This window comes from Hemicordylus capensis, chromosome 8, assembly GCF_027244095.1.
Source record: "Hemicordylus capensis ecotype Gifberg chromosome 8, rHemCap1.1.pri, whole genome shotgun sequence".
Lineage (NCBI taxonomy): Eukaryota > Metazoa > Chordata > Lepidosauria > Squamata > Cordylidae > Hemicordylus > Hemicordylus capensis.
The window spans coordinates 1,022,370-1,043,271 of record NC_069664.1 but is presented as its reverse complement, the minus strand read 5'-3'; the positions used below and the strand labels follow the sequence as shown (position 1 = coordinate 1,043,271).

The 20,902-nt window shown below is 56.6% G+C and overlaps 1 protein-coding gene across 1 annotated transcript; it reads right to left on the bottom strand.

Annotated features, from left to right (window-relative positions):
- Positions 1-1,249: 1,249 nt before the first annotated feature.
- GGCX (gamma-glutamyl carboxylase) lies at positions 1,250-20,673 on the bottom strand. The gene is made up of 15 exons (XM_053269860.1): positions 20,494-20,673; positions 19,823-20,044; positions 15,597-15,755; positions 15,283-15,448; positions 14,705-14,783; positions 13,818-13,924; positions 12,694-12,857; positions 11,627-11,904; positions 10,423-10,554; positions 9,848-9,999; positions 5,092-5,261; positions 4,353-4,483; positions 3,264-3,411; positions 2,850-3,045; positions 1,250-2,750 (listed from the first exon to the last, which is right to left on the bottom strand). The coding sequence occupies exons 1-15, from the start codon at positions 20,519-20,521 to the stop codon at positions 2,588-2,590; spliced, it is 2,295 nt and encodes a 764-aa protein (XP_053125835.1). The 5' UTR covers positions 20,522-20,673; the 3' UTR covers positions 1,250-2,587.
- Positions 20,674-20,902: the final 229 nt, after the last annotated feature.

Here is a 20,902-nt window from a genome sequence, read left to right as displayed (position 1 = left end):
CAGAAGGCAAGGAGTGTCTCCAGAGGAAGGACTGCAGCACCTTCACACCGGCTGAACGCCACATAACAAGCAAAAAGATTCCAAGTCCCTAATGGACAGTCAGCCTAGCAGCGGCGGAGAGCACACCAGGAAACCCCTGCTCTGTGCCATGAACGTAGCAGCTCTTCTGCAGGTCTTGGGGATGCCCTTCGGAAGCTCCCTCAGCTGCCTTCGTGTCCCCAGACCCTTAAAGAAGTTTGGTAGAGCCACTGCCATGAGGATGGGTGATTTTGCTTCTGAATGCCTGTGAATGAGCTGCTCGCCACCCGGGGAGCAGCACCGTGTGGCAGGGCAGGGCCAAGCCACCCCCCCCCCCGCAACAGAGAGCCTGTGGCCAGTTTCTGACTCAGCCCCTTCCCTGCCTGCAGGCCCCATCCAGACAGGGTGCTGTCCAGGTTTGTGTGTCCATTTCCCAAGCGAACCAGGGTGCAGCCCACCCCCCATAAAGGCAGAGTGCAGATATGGCTGGTTCAGGCCACTCTTTTCCAGCCCACGGGATTAAGAAAAGGGTGTGCCGAGAGAGCACACACACACACACCCCCCCCGAGGTCTCTCACAGGCAGCCGGAAGCCCTCACAGCACATGTGCCATCACCACATCCAGCAGCAGCGAATTCTACGACGTGTGAAAAAGTCCCAAACCAACTGCCAGTCAATTTCATGAGAGAATCCCCACTCCCAGTGTTGTGACAAGGCCCCCCTCTGTTGTATCGGTGCTATCTCACCCTTAAGATGTGAAATGACACCAGAGCCAGTGTGGTGGAGTAGTTAAGAGCGCTGGACTAGGATGGAGGGGCCCTGAGTTCAAATCCCTCTTCAGGTGATTTGTTTCAGGCCATGAAACTTATCAGGTGACTTTGGCCCAGTCACTTCTCTCAGTCTAACCTACTTCACAGGGTGGTTGTGAGGAGAACCATAACCATGTACACCACTTTGGGCACCTCTGAGAAAGAGCAGGATATACATGTAAAAATCGGGGGGGGGGAGTGTTTGAATACCACCACCCTCTAAGAAAGAGAGAGGTACAAGCAGTTACCAAGGGACACATGATTGCTGGCAGAGCGTAAAAAGGGGAGATCAGCCACAAAACCGAACAAAGTACTCCCTCCTGACCCCACAAGGAGCCATGCAAGGTCACTGCTAGCCTTGTGAAAGCACTGCAAGAAAGTAAATGAAAAGCTGATTTGCAACGGTGGGAAGAATACACACACTCCAAATACAATACAATTTTTAATTTTTTTTAAAAAATGACACTTTGGGGGTCGGTTCTACTGGGGAGAGCCACACGCTTCTCAAGACTAAACAAAGGCTTCTGCCCAAGCGGAAAGTCTTTGCTGCAATCCAGTCCCCAAACTGCGGCATGGCTGGTGAAGGCTGCCAGATTCCTCCAGGTGCAGGGAGACCAGGCAGCAGGAGGGCCGTGCCTTCGGGGAAGGGCTGCAGAGCTCAAGGGGGAAACACTGGGCATACAAGAGGGGCCCAGGGCCAGCACCTCCAGCTGAAAAGTAGCCCCCCCCCAGCAGAGCTTGGGAGAGCCTCCACTCCGCACCCTGGAGCAGATGGGACACTCTTGGCTGGGGGAAATCACTGCTTAGGCAGGAGAAGGTCCGGGGGGGGGGGACGCTGCTGTGACCACAAAAGGCTCCTTCCTCCCAGCAGCTCCCCAGGAGGAGCGAAAGGGGCAGGACTGCTGATTCCCAGCTGGAGAGGCTGCCAGCACCTGGCGTTCCGGACATTCCGGGCAGCCAGAACAGGCTGGGACTCGAGTCGGAAGGAATCCCGCCCAAAAGCCACCGCAGAGGCACCGCCGCCTCCTCTTCACGCAGCCCCATTCCTGGGCCTTGGGCTTGTTTCTGGCCAGCCCACCCGTTCCTTTTGGAGATCCCATTAAAAAGCAGCCAACAACTACCATCGTTAAAGGGTATACAAAACAACTGCATTCGGTGGTTGTGCAGGGCTCTCAGATTTCACCGGAGGTCTGGTCCCCTTCAGCCGGCTGAATACCCCCGTTTGCTGCCGACCATTCTGAAGGGGGGGAGCTCTGTCCGAAAGCCCTGCCAGGCAGTCAGGTCCTCCTCGGTCTTGCTGGGTTCTGAAAGAGCACCGCTTGGCGGCAGCCCTCCTGCCGAGATGGGGAATCTGCTCGCCTGGTTCCGGGTGTTTCGCTTTGGGCACTGGACACTCTCAGGCAAATGCTCTAATTTTAATCCAAATTAAATACTCGTGCCATTGGAACTCCCACCCCAGCCCTGGAATCCACCCAGAACTGTCTACCGCCAGGGGGCAAGCGTTAGGACCCACGAGCTGGACAGGTCCTGCTTCCTTGCCTCTGGTGCCAGCTTCCTTGGGACAGGGCTGAAGTGCCCAGCTGCACCCAAAGGCACAGAAGCCCACGTGAGAGGCGGGTGGCTGCCCCCAGAAGAACCCAGAAGGAAGGGGAGAGGCTTCTGCCCCAGCCTCCCTCCGGCTGCTGCGAGGGGGGGCTTCCTGGGCCCAGTGCCCCTTGGGCCTCCCCACAGCTGCCCCCCACCCGAGGCAGTGGTGGCTGCTCAGAGTTCGGAGCGCTCCAGCTCTTTCGGCGCCGGGTCGGGCTGGCTAGTGGGCGGGTCCTCCTGCTGCTGCATGTTGGCGTAGGCGACTTCCTGCGCCAGCTGGTCCAGGGACGGGCGTCCCAGCGCCAAGTTCCGCAGAGAGATCCAGGTCATCAGGAGGCTGCGGGAGCAGGGAGGGAAAGCATGGAGCAGGCCCTGCCAGGGAGACCCACACCCAGCACCCTTATCCAGCCACAGCGCCCCTCCCGAGGCCTCTCACCTCCTCCGGAAGATGAAGTACTTCCTGCTGGCGAAGCGCTGCAGCCGGTCAGCCAGGGTGGCGTTGCGGCGTCTCTGCAGCTCCTCCCTGCGCTGCTCCCGCCGGAGGAAAGCCTCCACCACCGGGTCGGCCTGAGTCACGTTCTCCAGGGAGCCGTCCAAGATGGGCTGCAGCTCCGGCGGGAGAGGCTCGGTTTCTGCAGGAAGGAGGGGGCCCGATCAGGGGGAGCTTCAGAGGGCGGCCAGCCCCAGGGCAAGTCCTCATTCCCCACCTCACCCTTCAGCTGGGACGGAAGCCTGGCCCGCATCGCAAGGAAGTTGTGCTCCCAAGTGGGCAGGAGTCCCAGAGGCAGAGGTGCAGCTGGACCCCTCGATTAGTTTGCCCCAGGGGCCCATCAACCCCCGGCCAACTCACCTGTCCCGTTCCGAACCTTCTCCCGCAGCTCTTGAAGCCGCGTGAAGTTCTGCTCCAGGGCTGCCTCGGTGGTGTTGACGTAGATGTACATGTAGCAGGAAGGCTCTTGCGACACCGTGAAGACTCTGTGGTATTCGCCTGGGGGCAGCTGGGAAAAGAGGAGGCGAGCAAAAGGCCGGGCGGTGGTCTCACCACTCATGGGCCCCGGCAACCTCCATTCAAGGCCAAGCCCGGGGTTCTGGGCTACGACATCCATCATCCCAACCTCTGGCCATTGCAAATGGGGATGGTGGGCGTTGTAGTCCCACAGCAGGAGTCCCACCCCACCATGTTGCTGAACTACAACTCCCACCATCCCCGGGAGCAATATATTGGATGCCAGGAGCACCCCAGGTTGGGAATCTTCGCCCTACAGAAGCTGGGGACCAAAGGTTGGGAGACTCCACCTGTGAGCCCTGCAAGAGGTTCCCCTGAGGGGATGATGGGGCCTCTCTGGGAAGAGCCCCTGCCTGCCTGCCTGCCTGCTTGCATGTGGAAGGTCCCAAGTTCCCTCCCTGACGGCACCTCCAGAGGGGGCCGAGAGGGACTCCCGCCTGCCATCCTGGAGAAGCCACTGCCGGTCTGTGTCTGAGCTAGATGGAGCGATGGTCCGACTCCGCGGAAGGCAGCTTCCTAGGTTCCTACGGCTGAGAACCCCCGGGCTAAGCAGTCGGAGAGAGGCCAGCTCTCCTCTGGCAAGGCCGCTGCCAGACGCTCCCCGCTGCCCGTGGTCCCCAACCCTTGCCAAATATCCCATTGATGAATACCTGAAGCTGCCTTGTTTGGAAGACCCCGGGCATCTGCCCACACCAACTGGCAGCAGCTCTCCAGGGGCACAGGCCCCGACTAGCCGCCCGAGCACGTTTCCTACGCGGGAGAGACCCCAACTGGAGCCTGGGGGCTGCTGCACTGAGGGGCAAAGCACTGCTCTAGCCTTGGAAAGAGAAGCCTCCTCTCGAGGCAGCTGGGGGCCTGGTGGCGGTCTCCCTCCCCGGCCCAGAGCCCCCTGCCCCCTCTTCTCCCCGCTGGAGGCCTCAGCCAGGCCCTCACCTGGATCCTGTCGCCTTCCTGCAGCGTGTAATTCTTCTGGGCGCTGACCACCTCCACGGCCACCTCCCCCTTCAGCAGCTGGAGGCTGGTGTTGCCCAGGTCCTCACTGACGAAGTTCTCCAGATGCAGGCCTGGCCGGGGGTGGGGTGGGGGGAGAAGCAGGAGGTGAGCTGCTGGGAAACGACCCTGTCGCCAGGAGCAGCCCCCCAACCCACACCTCAGGAACACTCCCAATGCCAGTATGAAGGGAGAGCTGGCCTTGAGGTAGCAAAGCATGAATTGTCCCATTGGCTAGGCAGGGTCCACCCTGGTTTGCATCTGAATGGGAGACTCTACAGCACCACAAGATCTTCCCCTTAGGGGATGGGGCCGTTGCTCATTGAAATGGCACCTGAATGCAGAAGGTGCCAAGTTCCCTCCCAGGCAGCATCTCCAGGATAGGGCTGAGAGAGACTCCTGCCTGCAAGCTCGGAGAAGCTGCTGCCAGTCTGGGTAGACAATCCTGAGCTAGGTGGGCCAAGGGTCTGACTCGGTATAGGGCAGCTTCCTGGGTTCTTGTCACCAGGGGCTGGGTCCCTGCAGCGGCCAGCCCACACGAACCGTCAGAGCAAGATGGAGGCATGCCGCGTTCTAGCAGAGGCCAGCCCAGGTCCAACGGCAGCTGCCCTCCAAGCGCATGACGTGGACTTGGAGGATGGTTCAAACCAGCACCCGAGAGGAGGCAAGAGCCAGGCGGTACCTGGGAAGTCAGCAATGAAGACCACCTCCGTCTGGTTGTCCAGGGAGTTCTCGATCTCCTGCAGCTTTGCCCGCCAGGGCGACAAGTCCACCAGAAGCGGCTTCAGCCAGGGCGTCTTCTGGAAGGGCGACCACTCGGCCTGCACGATGTCCACACGTGGGTCAAAGAGCCTGGAAAGGGAGAGTGCACGGCCAAGCAGGGTCAGCAGCAGGACCCCAACCGCGGCCCAGTGGGCTCCACCAGTGGGGAGGGCGGCTCTGGCTCTCTGCTAAAGCCTCGGGGGCTGCGTCCAGACAAAGGTTTCCAGCTGTCTGGAGGACGGGCAATGAGCACTGAGTTCGGGAGTAGCTCATCCTAACGAGACGGGAGGGTGCCGGTCATCGCTTGCAGCAGAGCCAGGGGAGAGTTCACTGGGGTGAATCCTTGACTGGAAGGGATCCCCAGCAGGTGGCCACCATCCACTTGGTTGCAGTGTGGGACAAACGACTCTCTCCCCCGAGGAGTCCTGGGTGTGGGTGGGGCAGGGTGGGGGTAAAGGGGCAAAACCCTCCCTAGAAGGGCTGAGCAGTCCGAAGACTCCAAAGGGGTGTGACTAAGGCAGACCCAGAATGAAGAGTAGCACACTGCACACCAACAAGGGTTTATTAACGTTTGAAAGAGAAAGGCATGCAATTAGAACCCTTGTCTGATCACTGAGCAGAGAGTGAGTGAGAGAGAGTGTTTTCATTTACCAGGCAACTGAGATCCAAGCAACACAATAAAGGAGAATAACTTCCCTCCCACGACTAACTGAATTGGTCCCCCTCTTACTATGTAGATAACAACAACAACAGAAATCACCATCAGCCAATTACAAAAAGCAACTTTACTGGGAACAGCCTATATTCTGCGACAATATCTATAACAACAAGAACAATACTGATAATAAAACTTAGCCATCCCAGGTCCTTGGGAAGGACTCGATGTCTGGATAAGACAAACCAGTCAATAACACCTGTCTGACTGTGTAAACAACAACAACGACGATCTAGTCCAACTAGAAGAGGTTATTTTAAAAGAATGTACCAAATTTGGAAAGAGAAGCATCCAGATACAGAAATAACAGAACAAAGGCTAGCAGACCAGAGAAGATTCATAATAAGAAATAAAGTATTCACAGGAGTTGAGCTGGAAGAACTGCAAAGAGCAACACAGGCTCAAGATATGGAAGAAGAATTACCACCAACGGAAGCAGTTGCTCAGGCACAGGTGGAGGAGGTGTTGGAAATAGACTAAGGATGCCACTGTTGCTGAATTGTTTCAAAATCAAAACCAGGCAACCTCCCCTTTGCCTTCACCTCAAAAACCCAAATGCCGTTTAACAGAAAAGCAACAAGAACTAAAGCAAAAAATAAAGGAGCACATGAACCAAACAACCACCAAGGTTCGACTTCCCACTCTAAAAACAGTTGCCAAAAAACAACTTGCTCAGGCATTAAAAGATGTCAATGCTGCACTTGCAGAAATAACAACCAATAATTTGCAAGAAACAAACCAACTAATGTACAGTGCAGCAACAACACCACCACAAGAGCTCGGATATAAGATCAATGGACCTGTAAAAAGAGAAAGTAGTACATAACCTAAATGGAAGATTAGATTAGAAAATAAAATCTCCAGGCTTAGATCAGATGCTAGTAAATTGAAAGATATGAAAGGCAAGAAGCTGAAGAATGAAAACACCAAACAGTATCTGATCCAAAAACACCACCTAGATTCAAGGAAAATTAGAGAAGTCCTGGAAATAATAAAGCAGCAAATAACAGCAGTGTCAAAGAAGATTAGCAGGTATGAAGCCAGGATTACACAACACAGGCAGAATCTCCAATTCCAGTCGAATCAGAGACGTTTCTACCAAAGCATAGAAGGAGAAACTGCAAGAAACCTAGAAACACCAAATAAAGAAGAAACAGTGCAATTCTGGGGGAAATTATGGGACAATCCAATAGATTATAATAAAAAAGCAGACTGGATGAAAGAGGTCAAAAAATGTAACCAACAAATGCAAGATCTAATAATAACACCAGAATTAATAAGTGAAAGAGCAAAGAAAATTAAAAATTGGACTGCTCCAGGCGACGATGAACTGCATGGCTTTTGGCTTAAACACCTAACAAGCCTTCATAAACAACTATCAAAACAGTTTAACCACATTTTGCAAGGTGGTGATATCGAACAATGGCTAACAACTGGGAAAACTCATCTCATTATGAAAGACCCAGCAAAAGGTGCAGTTCCAAGTAATTATAGACCGATCACCTGCCTGCCAATCATGTTCAAATTATTAACTGGAATAACAGCAGATGAAGTGATGCAACACTTATTAACTAACAAACAGCTTCCAGTTGAACAGAAAGGAAATTGCCTGAACACCAGAGGCACAAAAGAGCAGCTGCTGATTGACAAAATGATTTTAGAAAATTGCAAGAGAAGAAAAACAAATCTAAGTGTTGCATGGATTGACTACAACAAAGCCTTCAACTCATTGCCTCACATATGGATACTAAAATGTTTAGAAACAACTGGTGTCAACAAAAACATTCAGATATTTATAAAAAAAAGCAATGAGCATGTGGCGTACACAGTTAACAATCAACGGCGAGACACTTGGACAGGTTAGCATTAGAAGAGGCATTTTCCAAGGGGACTCACTATCCCCTCTGTTGTTTGTAATCGCCATGACTCCACTTTCACAAATACTAAACAAAACAGGCCTCGGATACCAAACATTATTTTAAAACATCAAGTAAAATAAACAATCTGCTCTACATTGACGATCTGAAGTTGTATAGAAAGTCCCAGTCAGAAATTGAATCACTGCTAAACACTGTCCATATATTCAGTAGTGATATAGCAATAGTTTGGACTAGACAAGTGTGCTGCATTAATAATGAAGAGAGGAAAAATAACAAAAACAGAAGGAATAGAACTACCCAATGGAAGCAACATCAAGAACCTTGAAGAGAAAGAACATTACAAATACTTGGGCATTCTCCAGGCTGATAACATCGCACACACGGAAGTTAAAAGAAAAATTGGAAGTGAATACATCAGGAGAGTTAGAAAAATCCTAAAGTCCAAACTCAATGGCGGGAACACCATACAAGCCATAAACACCTGGGCTATACCTGTTATCAGATACACTGCAGGAATAATAGACTGGACCCAGGCAGAGCTAGAGACGCTAGATCGTAAGACCAGGAAAATCATGACCATCAATCATGCTCTGCACCCCCGCAGTGATGTAGATAGGCTCTACATCCCTCGCAGCTCAGGTGGAAGAGGAATGCTGCAAGTCCATCAAACAGTAGAGGAGGAGAAAAGAGGCCTTGAAGAATATATCAAGGACAGTGAAGAAGATGCACTTCAAATGGTCAATAGTGCGAAACTATTCAACACCAATGAAAGAAAGCAGGCCTACAAGAAAGAACAAGTCAAGAACCGAGCAGAAAAATGGAGAAATAAGCCACTGCATGGTCAATATTTGCACAATATAAGTGGAAAAATCAGACATCACCAAGACCTGGCAATGGCTTAAGAATGGCAACTTGAAGAAAGAAACAGAGGGTTTAATACTGGCTGCACAAGAACAGGCACTAAGAATAAATGCAGTAAGAGCAAAAGTCGAAAAATCCACAACAAACAGCAAGTGCCGCCTTTGTAAAGAAGCAGATTAAACAGTGGACCACCTAATCAGGTGTTGTAAAAAAATCGCACAGACTGACTACAAACAAAGGCATGACAAGGTAGCAGGGATGATACACTGGAACATCTGCAAAAAATACAAGCTACCTGTAGCCAAAAATGGTGGGACCATAAAATTGAAAAAGTTGTAGACAATGAAGATGCAAAAACATTATGGGACTTCCGACTACAAACAGACAAACGTCTGCCACAAAATACACCAGATATAACTGTAGTCGAGAAGAAAGAAAAGCAAGTCAAAATAATCGACATAGCAATACCAGGGGATAGCAGAATAGAAGAAAAAGAAATAGAAAAAATCACCAAATACAAAGATCTACAAGTTGAAATTGAAAGGCTGTGGCAGAAAAAGACCCAAATAATCCCTGTAGTAATTGGCACCCTGGGTGCAGTTCCAAAAGACCTTGAAGAGCACCTCAACACCCTAGGGGCCACAGAAATCACCATCGGCCAATTACAAAAAGCAACATTACTGGGAACAGCCTATATTCTGCGACGATATCTATAACCATTGACAATAAAATTCAGGCATCCCAGGTCCTTGGGAAGGACTCGATGTCTGGATAAAACAAAACAAAACAAACCAGTCAATAACACCTGTCTGACTGTGTAAACAAGAAATAATAACTAACACCTGAGTCAGACCCTTGGTCCATCCAGCTCAGTATTGTCTACACAAACTGGCAGCAGCTGCTCTGAGGTTGCAGGCAGGAGTCTCCCCCAGCCCTACCTAGAGGTACCGGGGAGGGAACTTGGAACCTTCTGCAGGTGAGCAGGCAGGTGCTCTTTCCAGAGCGGCCCCATGATCCGCTCAGGGGAATAGCTTACAGTGCTCACACATGGAGCCTCCCATCCAAATGCACACCAGGGCAGGCCCTGCTTAGCAACGGGGACCATCCATACTCACTGCCACAAGCCCAGCGCTCCCCCCTTAAAAGACTGACCCCTCCAATTGCGCGTTTCTGCAGCGTCTGGTCTCAGGGGCATCCTGCCTCGTGGCACCGGTGCTCACCTTTGCTGGAAGCGATCATTGATGGAGACCCAGATGTCAAAGTAGATCTCTGGCTGAGAGATGTTGTAATTACGCAGCAGCTGGCTGAGGCAGGTGGCGTACTGCTTCAGCATGTCTGCGTGGTCCTTCCAGCGCCGACTCTGGGTGAAGACCTGCTCCAAAATGCAGAGGTCTCAGCTGGGACACAGGAATGCAGTTGGTGGGGGCGGGGGGAGGGAGGGAAGTTGGAACTCACTGCTGCTGCAAGTCCAAGCGCAGCAGGAGTTAGAGGTCTGCACCCTGGCCCCAAGCATCCTGAGACTAAAATCAAGTTATGCCCTCTGTGCCCTTTGTCTGCATACTTTCTTCCAGCCGCTAAATTAAATTGGGGGGGCTTACAAACAGTCAAGTTCAGTTCCAGAGAGAAGGGGGGACCTCAGACCACCATAAGCAGCAGTTAAATGGGGGTGGAATTGAAGAAAGGACGCTGTGGGGAGGGGTGAAAAGAATGCCCAGCCCCCCCCCCGCCAGCCGAAATGCTGCTCTCGGGCAACTGAAGCCCCCCCCCCCAGCAGAGAGGAAGAAGAGAGACTGACCCCCGGGTTCAGGTAACCGAGCTCTCCGGTGAGACCGTCCCGGTACGTGATCTTCACGTGCTGATGGGAGCGGGAGTGGACCATCATGTCCCACGAGTAGCCGTACAGCCCATTCGTCCAGTTGTTGTAGCCCTGGGTGGGGAGCGGGGGGGGGCATCAGGTGCCCTTTCCCAGGGCAAGAAGCAGCAGCAGCCGCCCCCTCCCCACCTGCTGGCAACCATGAACAATGCAGCAGGTCCCTGCATCTCCTGGGGCTCAATCCACTCCAAGTCACTCAACTTGCCTTTAAGCTCATGGCTGAGGCCTAAAAGCTGCCCAGCACTGGATGCTCAACCTCACAGTCGGCATCCCCTAGACCAGGGTTCCTTAACCTTGGGCCCCCAGATGTTGTTGGACTACAACTCCCATCATCCTCAGCCACAAAGGCCGTGTCGGGGGATGATGGGAGTTGTAGTCCAACAACATCTGGGGGCCCGAGGTTAAGGAACTCTGCCCTAGACCAGTGTTCTTGATTGCAGGGCCCGGGGCCAGTGGCAGCTCCCACTGACCCCCAGTGGGGTCCCCAAACCAATTGTTTACTGGGCCCGTATGAAGCTTCAGCCAAAGCGGAACGTTCTGCACAGTCTCTCTGGCACCATGAAGAGACCACCACTCTCATCATGCAGTGCTGCACTTTGCCCAGCACCCGGCCGGGGGCGGGGGGGGGAGGTGTCCTTTAAGGAATTTGAGCCCCCCGGAGCCCCTGCACCCTCTTGGAAGCCCTGCACAGACTGCTGGGAAGTGCACCCTTTCCTCAGGCTTTCCTCCCGGAGCTCCTCTGTCTCCCCAAAAGTGCCCCCCAGCACTGAGAAAAGCACAGGACTGTGCCGAGACCAACACGGTGGGAAACGCCTCTCCTGTTGGAGGCTTTTTGCCAAAGTGGCCCCCGCGTTTAAAATAGTGAAGATTACCCTCTCTCTCTCTCTCACACACACACACACACACACACACAGAGCCCCCCAAGGAGCTTGTTGCTCACTCCATGGAGCAAAGCTGCCCAAAGAGGCAGCAGTGTGGCTATTACTCGGGGAAGAGGGGTCTCTGCCCACAGAGCGCCTCCAGCCCTTCCTGCGCCCTGGGGGATGCCCGCCAAGCACCGCCCCCGCCCCCTGGCCCAGGCACGGCGTCCCGCCAGAGCCAGAGCCAGAGCCAGAGCGCGCCTCACCTGGGTGATGAAGTGGGAGTAGGGCAGGAAGAACTGCTCCAGCACGTACAGCACCGTGAAGAGGGCCCCCAGCTTCTGCCGCAGCCCCGGCTTCCGCGCTCCCTTGCCTGGCCGCGAGCGCCCGGCCTCTCCGTAGACGCACTCCCGGCTGGGCTGCGGCAGCTCCGTGGGCGGCAGGAGCCTCTGGAGGCAGGTGGGGAGCCGGGCGGCCAGGCGGCGAGGCCAGTCCGGGTAGCAGAAGAGGGGGCTGGTGGCCAGCATGGTGTAGGAGAACATGCCTGCAAGGAGCGGGAGCCGGGTCCTTATCGCTGCCCGCCCGGCCGACCCACCCAAGGAAGCCACACACTGAGAGGCAGCATCCAGAGGCAACTGGCGGGGCCGGAACTGCCCAACTAGCAGGCCCAGCAGAACCGCCGGGACGCTGGCTCCCGTTTGGAGAGAGGGTCACAAGAGCAGGCTTCTTGATTGATTATTTGATTTAAAATAGTTATGCCCCGCCCCTCCAGGGCACTGCCGCTCGGGGCAACTCACAAGAAGAGAGACACGGATGCAATAAAAGTAATACCATTTACTAGTCTGTCTGTTTTTTAAGTCAGATTAAAAACCACAATTCTTAGGGTTAGGGTGAATAAAGCTGGCAAGGGGGGCGCGGGAGAGATAAACTGGGCTAAGCCTCCCGTCCACTCAGGCCACAAATTATCTGAGTATCAGGACATGCTGACTGGGCCGTGAGAATCAGGTGACTACCTCACCTGAGGAGCCCACAGAGGTCCTCCAGGCCAGCTGCCCTGTGTTTCCCCGAGGCCTGCCGTTTCTGCCGCCCCCTCAAGGCCCAGAGGGAGAGAGGAAGCCACCTGCTCTCTTGAGCGGACAAACGCTCCCTTGCCGGCTTTCCTGGAAAGGATCCCTCCTCGCTCGCTTTTAGGAGAGGGGCTTTCAGAAGCCAAAATTATGAGCTGCCCACAAGGCAGGCTCCCGCAGGAGGCTTTGGAGATGGCCCCTCCGTCCCCCCCGTCCCCCGACTCTCCCCAGGGGGAAGGGGCCGCTCGGGCTCCTGGGGAACTGACCGATGCTGAAGAGCTGGGAGTTCATGCAGTGGAAGTAGGAGACAAAGACGAGGGCGAGGGGGCGGCTGGCGTCGAAGAAGAGCAGGAAGCCGGCCGTCAGGTCCAGCATGAGGCCGCCGCCGTGCACCACCAGCAGGCTGGTCATCTCCTCCGAGAGCACCAACCTGAGGCCAGAGAGCAGGACAGGAGCCCATGCAGGAGCCCCAAACCAACATGAGGAGCAGACAAGTCCAAACCACCCCCAAACCCCTCTGAGGAAGCTGGTCCTGGCTTCACCCCTAGAGAAATATAGGGCCAGGGCCTGTCTAACCTCCCCAAGGAAGCCATCCCAAGGCTGGTGCCATCAGGGAGAAGACCCTGCTCCGAGCAGATGCCCGCCACTCCTCAGGCTGACAGAAGTACCTGGAAGGGCCTGTGATGACCAGCACAATTGTGTGGGGAGGAGGTCTGGTCCGGCAGTCGTGAGCCTGGATGGTCCCCTCTGCTAAGCAGGGCTTGCCTTGGCCTGCATTTGGATGGGCAACTGCACCTGCGCCCCGCCTGCAGTCAGGTATTCCCTTCAGGGGAAGAGGAGCTGCTTTGCACGCAGGAGCTCCCAGGTCCCACCCCTGGCCGAGTCTTCAGACAGGGCTGGGGAAGACGGCGCTGCTGCCAATCAAGGCAGCCCACACTAGGCTCGAGGAGTCAAGACAGCTTCCTAGGCTCCAGCGAGAGCAGCCCTGCAGGTCTCCCCCAGGCCCTCAACCGCCCAGGGGCTGCCAGCCTGGGGACCGCCAGACGTTGCTGAACTCCAACCCCCATCACCCCCAGCTACAATCTACAGTGGCTGGGGATGCTGGGAGATTGACACAGCTGGAGGGCCCCAGGTTGGGGACCTCTTGCCAAAGGGAAGATCCCGCCCCACGGGCTGAACCGGGACACGGAAAAGGAGCAGACTGCCCAGAGCGGGGCTGACCTGCAGCCTCAGGGCATCTTGCACAGCTCCAGCGAGTGGCTTCGGCGGGTGCCCCTTTGGGTGGGGCATTGGATTCCACCTGGAGGGTCCAGCGCAGACCCTGGAGGTCTCCCCGACAGCCCTTGGGCATCCTGCCCGCCCCCCCACCCACCCCCACAGACCACCTCACCTGAAGGGGCTGAAGAGCCAGTGCCTGGCCAGGGTCCCCATGGAGTAGCCCTCCACCCAATCCGCATCCAGCTTCTTGATGCCCGCAATGAAATAGACGATGAAGATCTGTTTGGACACAAGTCCAGAATGGTGCGGTCAGGAGAGCTGCGAGGCCCAGAAGTCCACGAGGGGCCGGAGACCCGGGGGAAGGAAGGCGCGGAGAGGATCCCGACTCCAAGCGGCCCTCCTCACTGGGCTACTCCTGGTCCTCACGCATCCTCCAGGAAGGCTCCAGAGGACCAGCCCACCCACCTGAGCCGCTGCCTTCACTTCAGCTGGGCAGGCAGGAGACGCTTCTCCGAAGCAAAGCCAGAAAAGCCAAAGCAAGATGGTTCTCCTCCCCAACACGCCAAGGTGCGTCTCCTCCCCAAGACTCTCCCAATGAGGAGAGTTTGCAGTCAGTTTTCCCCATTAACAGGGATCCCAGATGTTGCTGACGACAACTCCCAGCATCTCCAGCTGCAGCGGCCTTTGTGTGGGGATGATGGTAGTTGTAGTCCACGACATCGCCTGTTGCAGGGAACGCTGGCTGTAGCTCAATACTGGAGCACCTGCTCTGCACACAGAGGGTCCCAGGTTGAATTCCAGTTTTTAAAAGGTCAGTACATACAGTTGGGAAAGGCCCTTTTCTGTCCAAGAGCTTAGAGAGCTGCTGCCAGTCAGTGTAGGTTGTTGGCAGCATTCCCAGAGCCCAGCATCTTCCTGTCTGCTCCGTCAAAGAGCAGGACAGAGAGGCAGGCAGGCAGGCAGGCATTTCTGGTCCTGCTGTCAACACATCCGTGGAGAAGATGGAGGGCTTTGCACGTGGAGGCAGCGGGGAATGCCACGGTTCTTCCAGCCACCTACCTGCGTACGCAGCACCGTGTAGTTCCACAAGGGCACATGAGCATTTCTCTTCTGCGGATTCCTGAGGCCGTCAATGGACCTGCAGGAGGGAGAGGCATGACCAGGCTGCCACGCGACTTACGGGCCACCGGAAGGCCCAAGCAGGGCCAGAGAGTCACAACTGAGCCACCCCGCTCCTCCCACATACCCGATGGCCATGCTGAAAAATTCTGTTTTCCAGCTCACTGTCGTGACAGTGACTAAAAATCAGAGCCACACAGTGATGCCGGCAACTGAAAAGTGAAACTGTGCTCCCCAAACCTGGGCGAAAAAAGGCCACTTCTAAACGGCCTGGCTCTTCCAGAGAGCCAGCCCCGAGACATGACCTCCTCGGCAGCGGGAGGGCGTTCGCGGAAGAGGCAAGCGCCTGGAGGAGGAGGGAAGCCGGCAGGCCTGGCCTCTGGCAGCACAGCGGGGTCACTGGGGGCACCCACGACTTAATCAGGCCTGACTCCTGATTGCGGGGGGGGGAGGAGAGGATGGCAGGGAGGAGGGCGGCGCCAGGGCAGGGCCGTGGGGAGGGGGTGGGGGGCCCTCACCAGTAGCGGTTGGCGTTGACGAGCAGCAGCTGGAAGCCAAGCAGGCCATAGAGGTAGGAGTGGTTGTTCCAGGCCGTTTTGTCCAGGAAGAAGAGGTACCAGTAGGGCAGCAAGAAGAACAGGCAGCTGAGCCGGTAGCAGCAGCCCAGCATGATCCCCACAGCCCCTGCCGCAGGAGGGAGGCAAGGTCAGGCTGGGAGCCCCTCCGGCAGCTGGGCTGTGTCCCAAGAGCCGGGCGGGCGGGCGGGAGGGGGCTGGCCGGCCCTCCCGGAGGGGAGGCTGGAGATCCCACCGCGGGAAGAAGCCGTCCTCACCCAGCAGCATGACCGTGTAGACGAGGTACATCCAGTCCAAGGGCAGCGGCTCCAGGAAGTCGAAGAGGGGGAAGCGGCAGACCTGCAGCCCGTCCAGGTATCTGTGGTCCAGGTAGCTCAAGCCGCGCTCCTGGGGGATGTCCAGGGCCATCAGGAGCCCTGAGGACGAGGCAGAGCGGAGAGGGGCGGAGAGGGGGGAGCGTCTCTACTCTGTGCAAGCCAATTCCGTGCCCCCCCCCTCCGCCCAAGAGGCCCTGAAGCGGGTGGGGGAGCCTGGCTGGAGCCCTTGCGGGAAGGCTGGGGTGGCCACGAGCAGAGCCTTCTGGGAAAGGCCAAGAGGCCCGCCTGGCTGGCCGAGCCTCCGACATCCGCCACGTACGGCCCACCAGATGCCCCCAGAAGACCCGCAAGGAGGGCAGGGAGGTGGCGGGTCCCCTGGCACTCGGAGGAAGGCCAGCTCAGCTCAACGGGGTGTCCGTGTGCCGCCAGAGCTAATCACCCCCAGGAGGCAAGAATGGAAGGAGGATCCGGCCCACGGGCCCAAGGCCTGCCAGGGTCAGCTTCCCAACTAGAAGGCCAACTAGATGCCAGAAAGAAGGCATGGAAGCAAGATCTCTCTTCTGCCTGTTGCTCCCCAGCTACTGATATCCAGGGGTAGACTGTCCCAGAACATGGAGGTTCCACGTAACCATTTAATAAACGTATCCTTCATGAAATACTGCAAAAAGCAGAAGTGGGCTGTGATCTTTCTCAGGGATTTTAGGCGCTCCACTTCCATTATTTCAGCTCATGGGCAGGGGGATAGAACTTGATGTTGCTGCTGTTCAGTTCACATTTCACTAAATGCATAGGAACAAAATAACCCAATTCAAGTTTGGTTCAAGGAACCACTTGCCCCTTTGGGTGTTATATTTTTGAACAGTCCTTGGCCAAAAGGCATGAAGTTTATCTCCAATTTCACAGCGAAACCTTAAAAGTGAGCCATTATTAAAATGCGGGTTTTGCACGGCCCTGGCCAAAGAGAGCAGAACCTGTGCCCAGCAGGGGACGGGCATCAGCAGAACAGCCTGTCAGCGCCAGGGCCCCTCTGCCACCAGGCTGCAGCTTCCCGATAAAGGGAGTTTTGAGAGAAGCAGCAGCAGCAGCCAAAGCAGACAGAACGGCTTCCTTTCCCCAGCCAGCTTCAGAGGGGCAGCCCCATGCAATGAGGAGCAGGGGTGACAATGGCCTTCTGTCCAGCCAGGCCCCTTCTGGGTCGTGCTAAGGAAGTGCCCTCATCCAGCTAGACGCTTTGAACTGCTGGCATCCGTGGATGCCAGAGAGAGAGAGAGAGAGAGAACGAACACGTCTCAGAGCTCCCTCACTGCACAGTCCAGAAAGCAGCCAAAGCAATGCATCCCTTTGCAGCGCAGGAATGCTCAGATTGCTTCCGATACGCATGAGCAGCAGAAGAGGGTCGCCAGAGTGTCAGAACGCAGGGAGGGACACGCACTGGAAACAGAAGCTGCGCCAGAGCTGCGAAGGCGTGGGCAAGGTCAGCCAGTTCAGCCACATGCACACACTTCTCTTTGTGCCAAGGGTAATTTGGGTGGACGACAATTGTGGCGCGTCAAGCAAGCTTCAGGGAAAGGCAAACACCCAGAACAAAACCCACTCCAAATTCCTGAATGTAAACCAGACTAACTTTTTTGCCAGCTAATCTGACCTAGAAAGAAATACTGTCTTCCCCATCAGCAGCACAACATGTGGTGTTCAGCTGGATCCTGGAAACCTAAGAAGACCTTTCAGCGAACCTTTCCCAGGAGAAACCCCTTTAGCTCACCAGCACGGCTCAGTGCCAGCCCAACTCCAGGTAGAGCAGCTGTGAGTAAAAGAACCCCAAAGAGCCATTTTTGGAGGGGCGGTATAGAAATCGAATAAATAAATAAATAAATAAAGGCCGGCCAGATGTGGAGGGAGCAAACGCGCCTTGTTGACCCTCAGTCCACTCTGGAAGCACCAGCTTGTGGGCTTTGTTGCAGGCAACCTTTGCTGCGTCAGGAGTGGTTGCCCTGTTGGCCCCCCAAGACAGTCTGCTCTCCTGAAGCTCCCCACTGACCAAGACGCTTGGAAGTGGGAGAAAGCAGTTGCCCAGGGAAGAACAGTCTCTCTGGGGTTCCAGTGGGGCCGAGAGGGACGAGAAGCTGCTTCTAGTCCTGCTTCAGCATGCTGCTGCCAAGGGACGAGGGGGAGAAACCTTCTGTTGCCAGAAGGACACAGACACCCTAGGCCCATCCACACGTTATGCTCCACACTCATGCAATGAGTGGACCATGCACACAGGTGTACAGTCATTCGCATGTTCACCATGCAGTTGAAGGGCCTGTATCCAAGCACACTCTTCAGATCCGTCCTGGTTGCATAGGGACGGGAGACGACAGGTGTGAGCACAGTCAGATATTCCCCTTCAGGAATGGGGCCGCTCTGGAGTCTCTTGGGGAAGTGCAGAAGGTTCCAGGTTCCCTCCCTGGCAGCATCTCCAGATAGGGCCGAGAGAGACTCCGGCCTGCAAGCTTGGAGAAGCCGCTGCCAGTCTGTGTAGACAATGCTGAGCTAGATAGACCAAGGGTCTGACTCAGTATATACGGCAGCTTCCTATGTGTACAGATGCCTGTACACTTGTACAGCATAATCTTGGAATTGGGCTCCTGTGGCAACAAAGAGCTCCAGGCAGGCTGCGTCCTGCAAGTCCGCGGCTTGTCCTAAGGAGCTGTGGGGGAGGGGTGCCCAAGGCCCAAGAGCTCAGGTCGCTCGTGTCTCCCCCTCCCCACTTGAGAGCCATGCTGCCTGAAAGCTGGCCATTAGGAACACAGGAACAGAGGAAACTGCCATATACTGAGTCAGACCATTGGTCCATCTATCTCAGTATTGTCTTCACAGACTGGCAGCGGCTTCTCCAAGATTGCAGGCAGGAAGCTCTCTCAGCTCTATCTTGGAGATGCTGCCAGGGAGAGAACTTGGAACCTTCTGCACTTTCCAGAGTGGCTCCATCCCCTGAGGGGAATATATCTTCCAGTGCTGACACTTCTAGTCTCCCATTCATATGTGACCAGGGCAGACCCTGCTTAGCTATGGGGACAAGTCATGCTTGCTACCACAAGACCAGCTCAGCTCTACCTAACGAACGGCTAGCCTGTAGGCAGACTGCAGGCAGCACGGGAGAGAGGGGAGCTATCCAAGCTGCTGCCAGGAAGCGGAGGGAGCTGTGCCCCCTTTGGCGGTGCCGGTGCCGCCCCCACCCCCGGCTCATGTGGACAAGCTGCTGCTGCTGCTGCTTTGGAAAGTGCTCCGCTTGGCTGCAGCCGAATCCGGGAAGGCTGGCCTTGCAGGCCGCCTGACCTTCTGCCTGGCGCCGGCTATACAGGCCCCAGCACGGCCCACTGCAGGAGAGCCCCCTGCTCTCCACAGGCCAAGGCCTCCCACTGATAAGACAGAGGGCAGTGGCACCGCGCCACTTTCCGCCCAGGAATGTGGGCTCTTCACTGCTGCCCCCAAGCCGGCTGGATCCAGCACAGCAGGGAAGCTGCCACGGAAGCGGGAAGGGCCTCTTGCCACATCCTGTGGCTGGGCTGGGCCGCAGCTGCCAGTCATTGTGGTTCTCCCTTTTTTAGCTCCCTGGGAAACCAGCCTGGGCGTGCTCTGCAATCAGCTCTGGAAGGAAGCCGGGGGTGGGGTGGGGGGAGCACTGCAGGGGGAAGAGAGCGGTGGGGAGGGCAGGGGCTGGTTCGGTAGACGCGCAGGAGGAGCAGCTGCTGTTTTCAAAGTGAACCTGGACACAGACGCCTCAAGTGCAGGGTCTGGGCAGGAAGCGCACTGCTGGGCGTGCAGTGAACATCATGTGCAAAGAACCAAAACCACACTGCAGGCATGCACGCTGGGCCCTGGCCGGACAGCTGTTGAACACAACTGGTACTCTCTGAGCACCAGCTGCAGGGGAGTCCCAGCCACCAGAGAGAGGGCCTGCCCCTTTCAGCTCCTGCCTGTGGGCTTCCAGCGGCATCTGGAGGGCCACCGTGTGAAACAGGAGGCAGGACTGGGTGGGCTTCCTTGGGCCTGATCCGGCAGCAGGGCAGTCCTGCCGTAACATGCGGATAAGGCTGGGGGCACAGACACCCACTCCATTCTGGCCAAGGGCAGCCAAGGGGGCCAGCCCCTCGGCTCGGAGGACGCATCCAGGCAAGACTCACCAAAGAGGCCGCGGAAGACGCCCAGGGCAGCCGGGTCCGTCGGCCTGTTCAGCAAGCAGACGAAGCGATGCCAGCTGGAGAGATCGGCGCCCTCGAAGCCCAGGAGGCGCTGGGGCCAGCTGCTGCTGCTGCGGGGGGTGGCCCCTGGCCCAGGGGGGGCCCGGACTCCCTCCTCCCCGCCCTGCCTCCTCTGGCCAGCAGCAGGCTCGGCCAGCTGGGCTCCTGCAAAGCAAGGCGGGACGGTGAGCGCCCAGGAAGGACGGGCCCCCTCCGCCGAGGGGGCAGAGAGATGGGGCGGGGGGCGCTCCAGCAAGGGCTAAAAAGCGACGCCTCTAGCGGAGTGAGTGGGAAGAAGGGGCTGTTTCCGTGCAGGCAAAGCAGCACACTGGGGGGGGGGGGTGCGTGGGTTACGCGCTGCTGCGGGCAGCAGAAGACCTGTCTCCACCCCTGTGGGCATGCAAAGAATGTGGGCAGAGGAGCGCAACAGGACGCGCAAACAACGCGCACCTGGGTGCAACGGACTGTGTACCTGCTCTGCCTGCCTGGGTGCGCAACGCACCGCCCCTAGCAGAGGGTGGCCCTGGCAGCAAGGAAGCCCTGCCAGCTCGGGGTGGGGGGAGCTCCGGAGAGGGGAGCCCTGCCTGAGCGCCCCTGCCATGCAGCCCACAGACCTGCAGCGGGACCCCGGCCGGGCTCCATCTCGCCTCCTCCACTCGCCACGGCAGCCCGAAGCGCAGCTCACTCGCCCCGTCCCGGGTAGGCAGCTGCGCCCAAAGAGACGCCAACAGCAGCACAGAAGCTCCACCCGCACAACACTTCCGGTTCCGCTTCGACACCTCCATGTGCGGGGCAAGGGGGCTGGAAGCCCAGCCCGGCGGCCCCCGGACGAGACGGCAGACCCCGCGTTTGCTTTTCTCTTGACGGGCCTGTGTTGAGCGGAGGGGAGCCAAACCAGCCGTCAACTGGAAGCTTCGGGAGGTTGGGGCGGGTGGCTAGCTTCCATTGGAATGCTTTTAGCCCCCATCCAAGGCCCAAACCGCCCCCCACAGTTTTGGGGTTTTGGAAAATGCACGGCGGGGA

Coding starts and splice junctions, on each gene's coding strand:
- GGCX (XM_053269860.1), bottom strand. CDS start 20,521: ATGGAGCCCGGCCGGGGTCCCGCTGCAG. Junction 3,412..4,352: donor AGGAAGGCGACAGGATCCAG/GTGAGGGCCTGG, acceptor CTCTTTTCCCAG/CTGCCCCCAGGCGAATACCA. Junction 3,046..3,263: donor GAAGGTTCGGAACGGGACAG/GTGAGTTGGCCG, acceptor TCCTTCCTGCAG/AAACCGAGCCTCTCCCGCCG.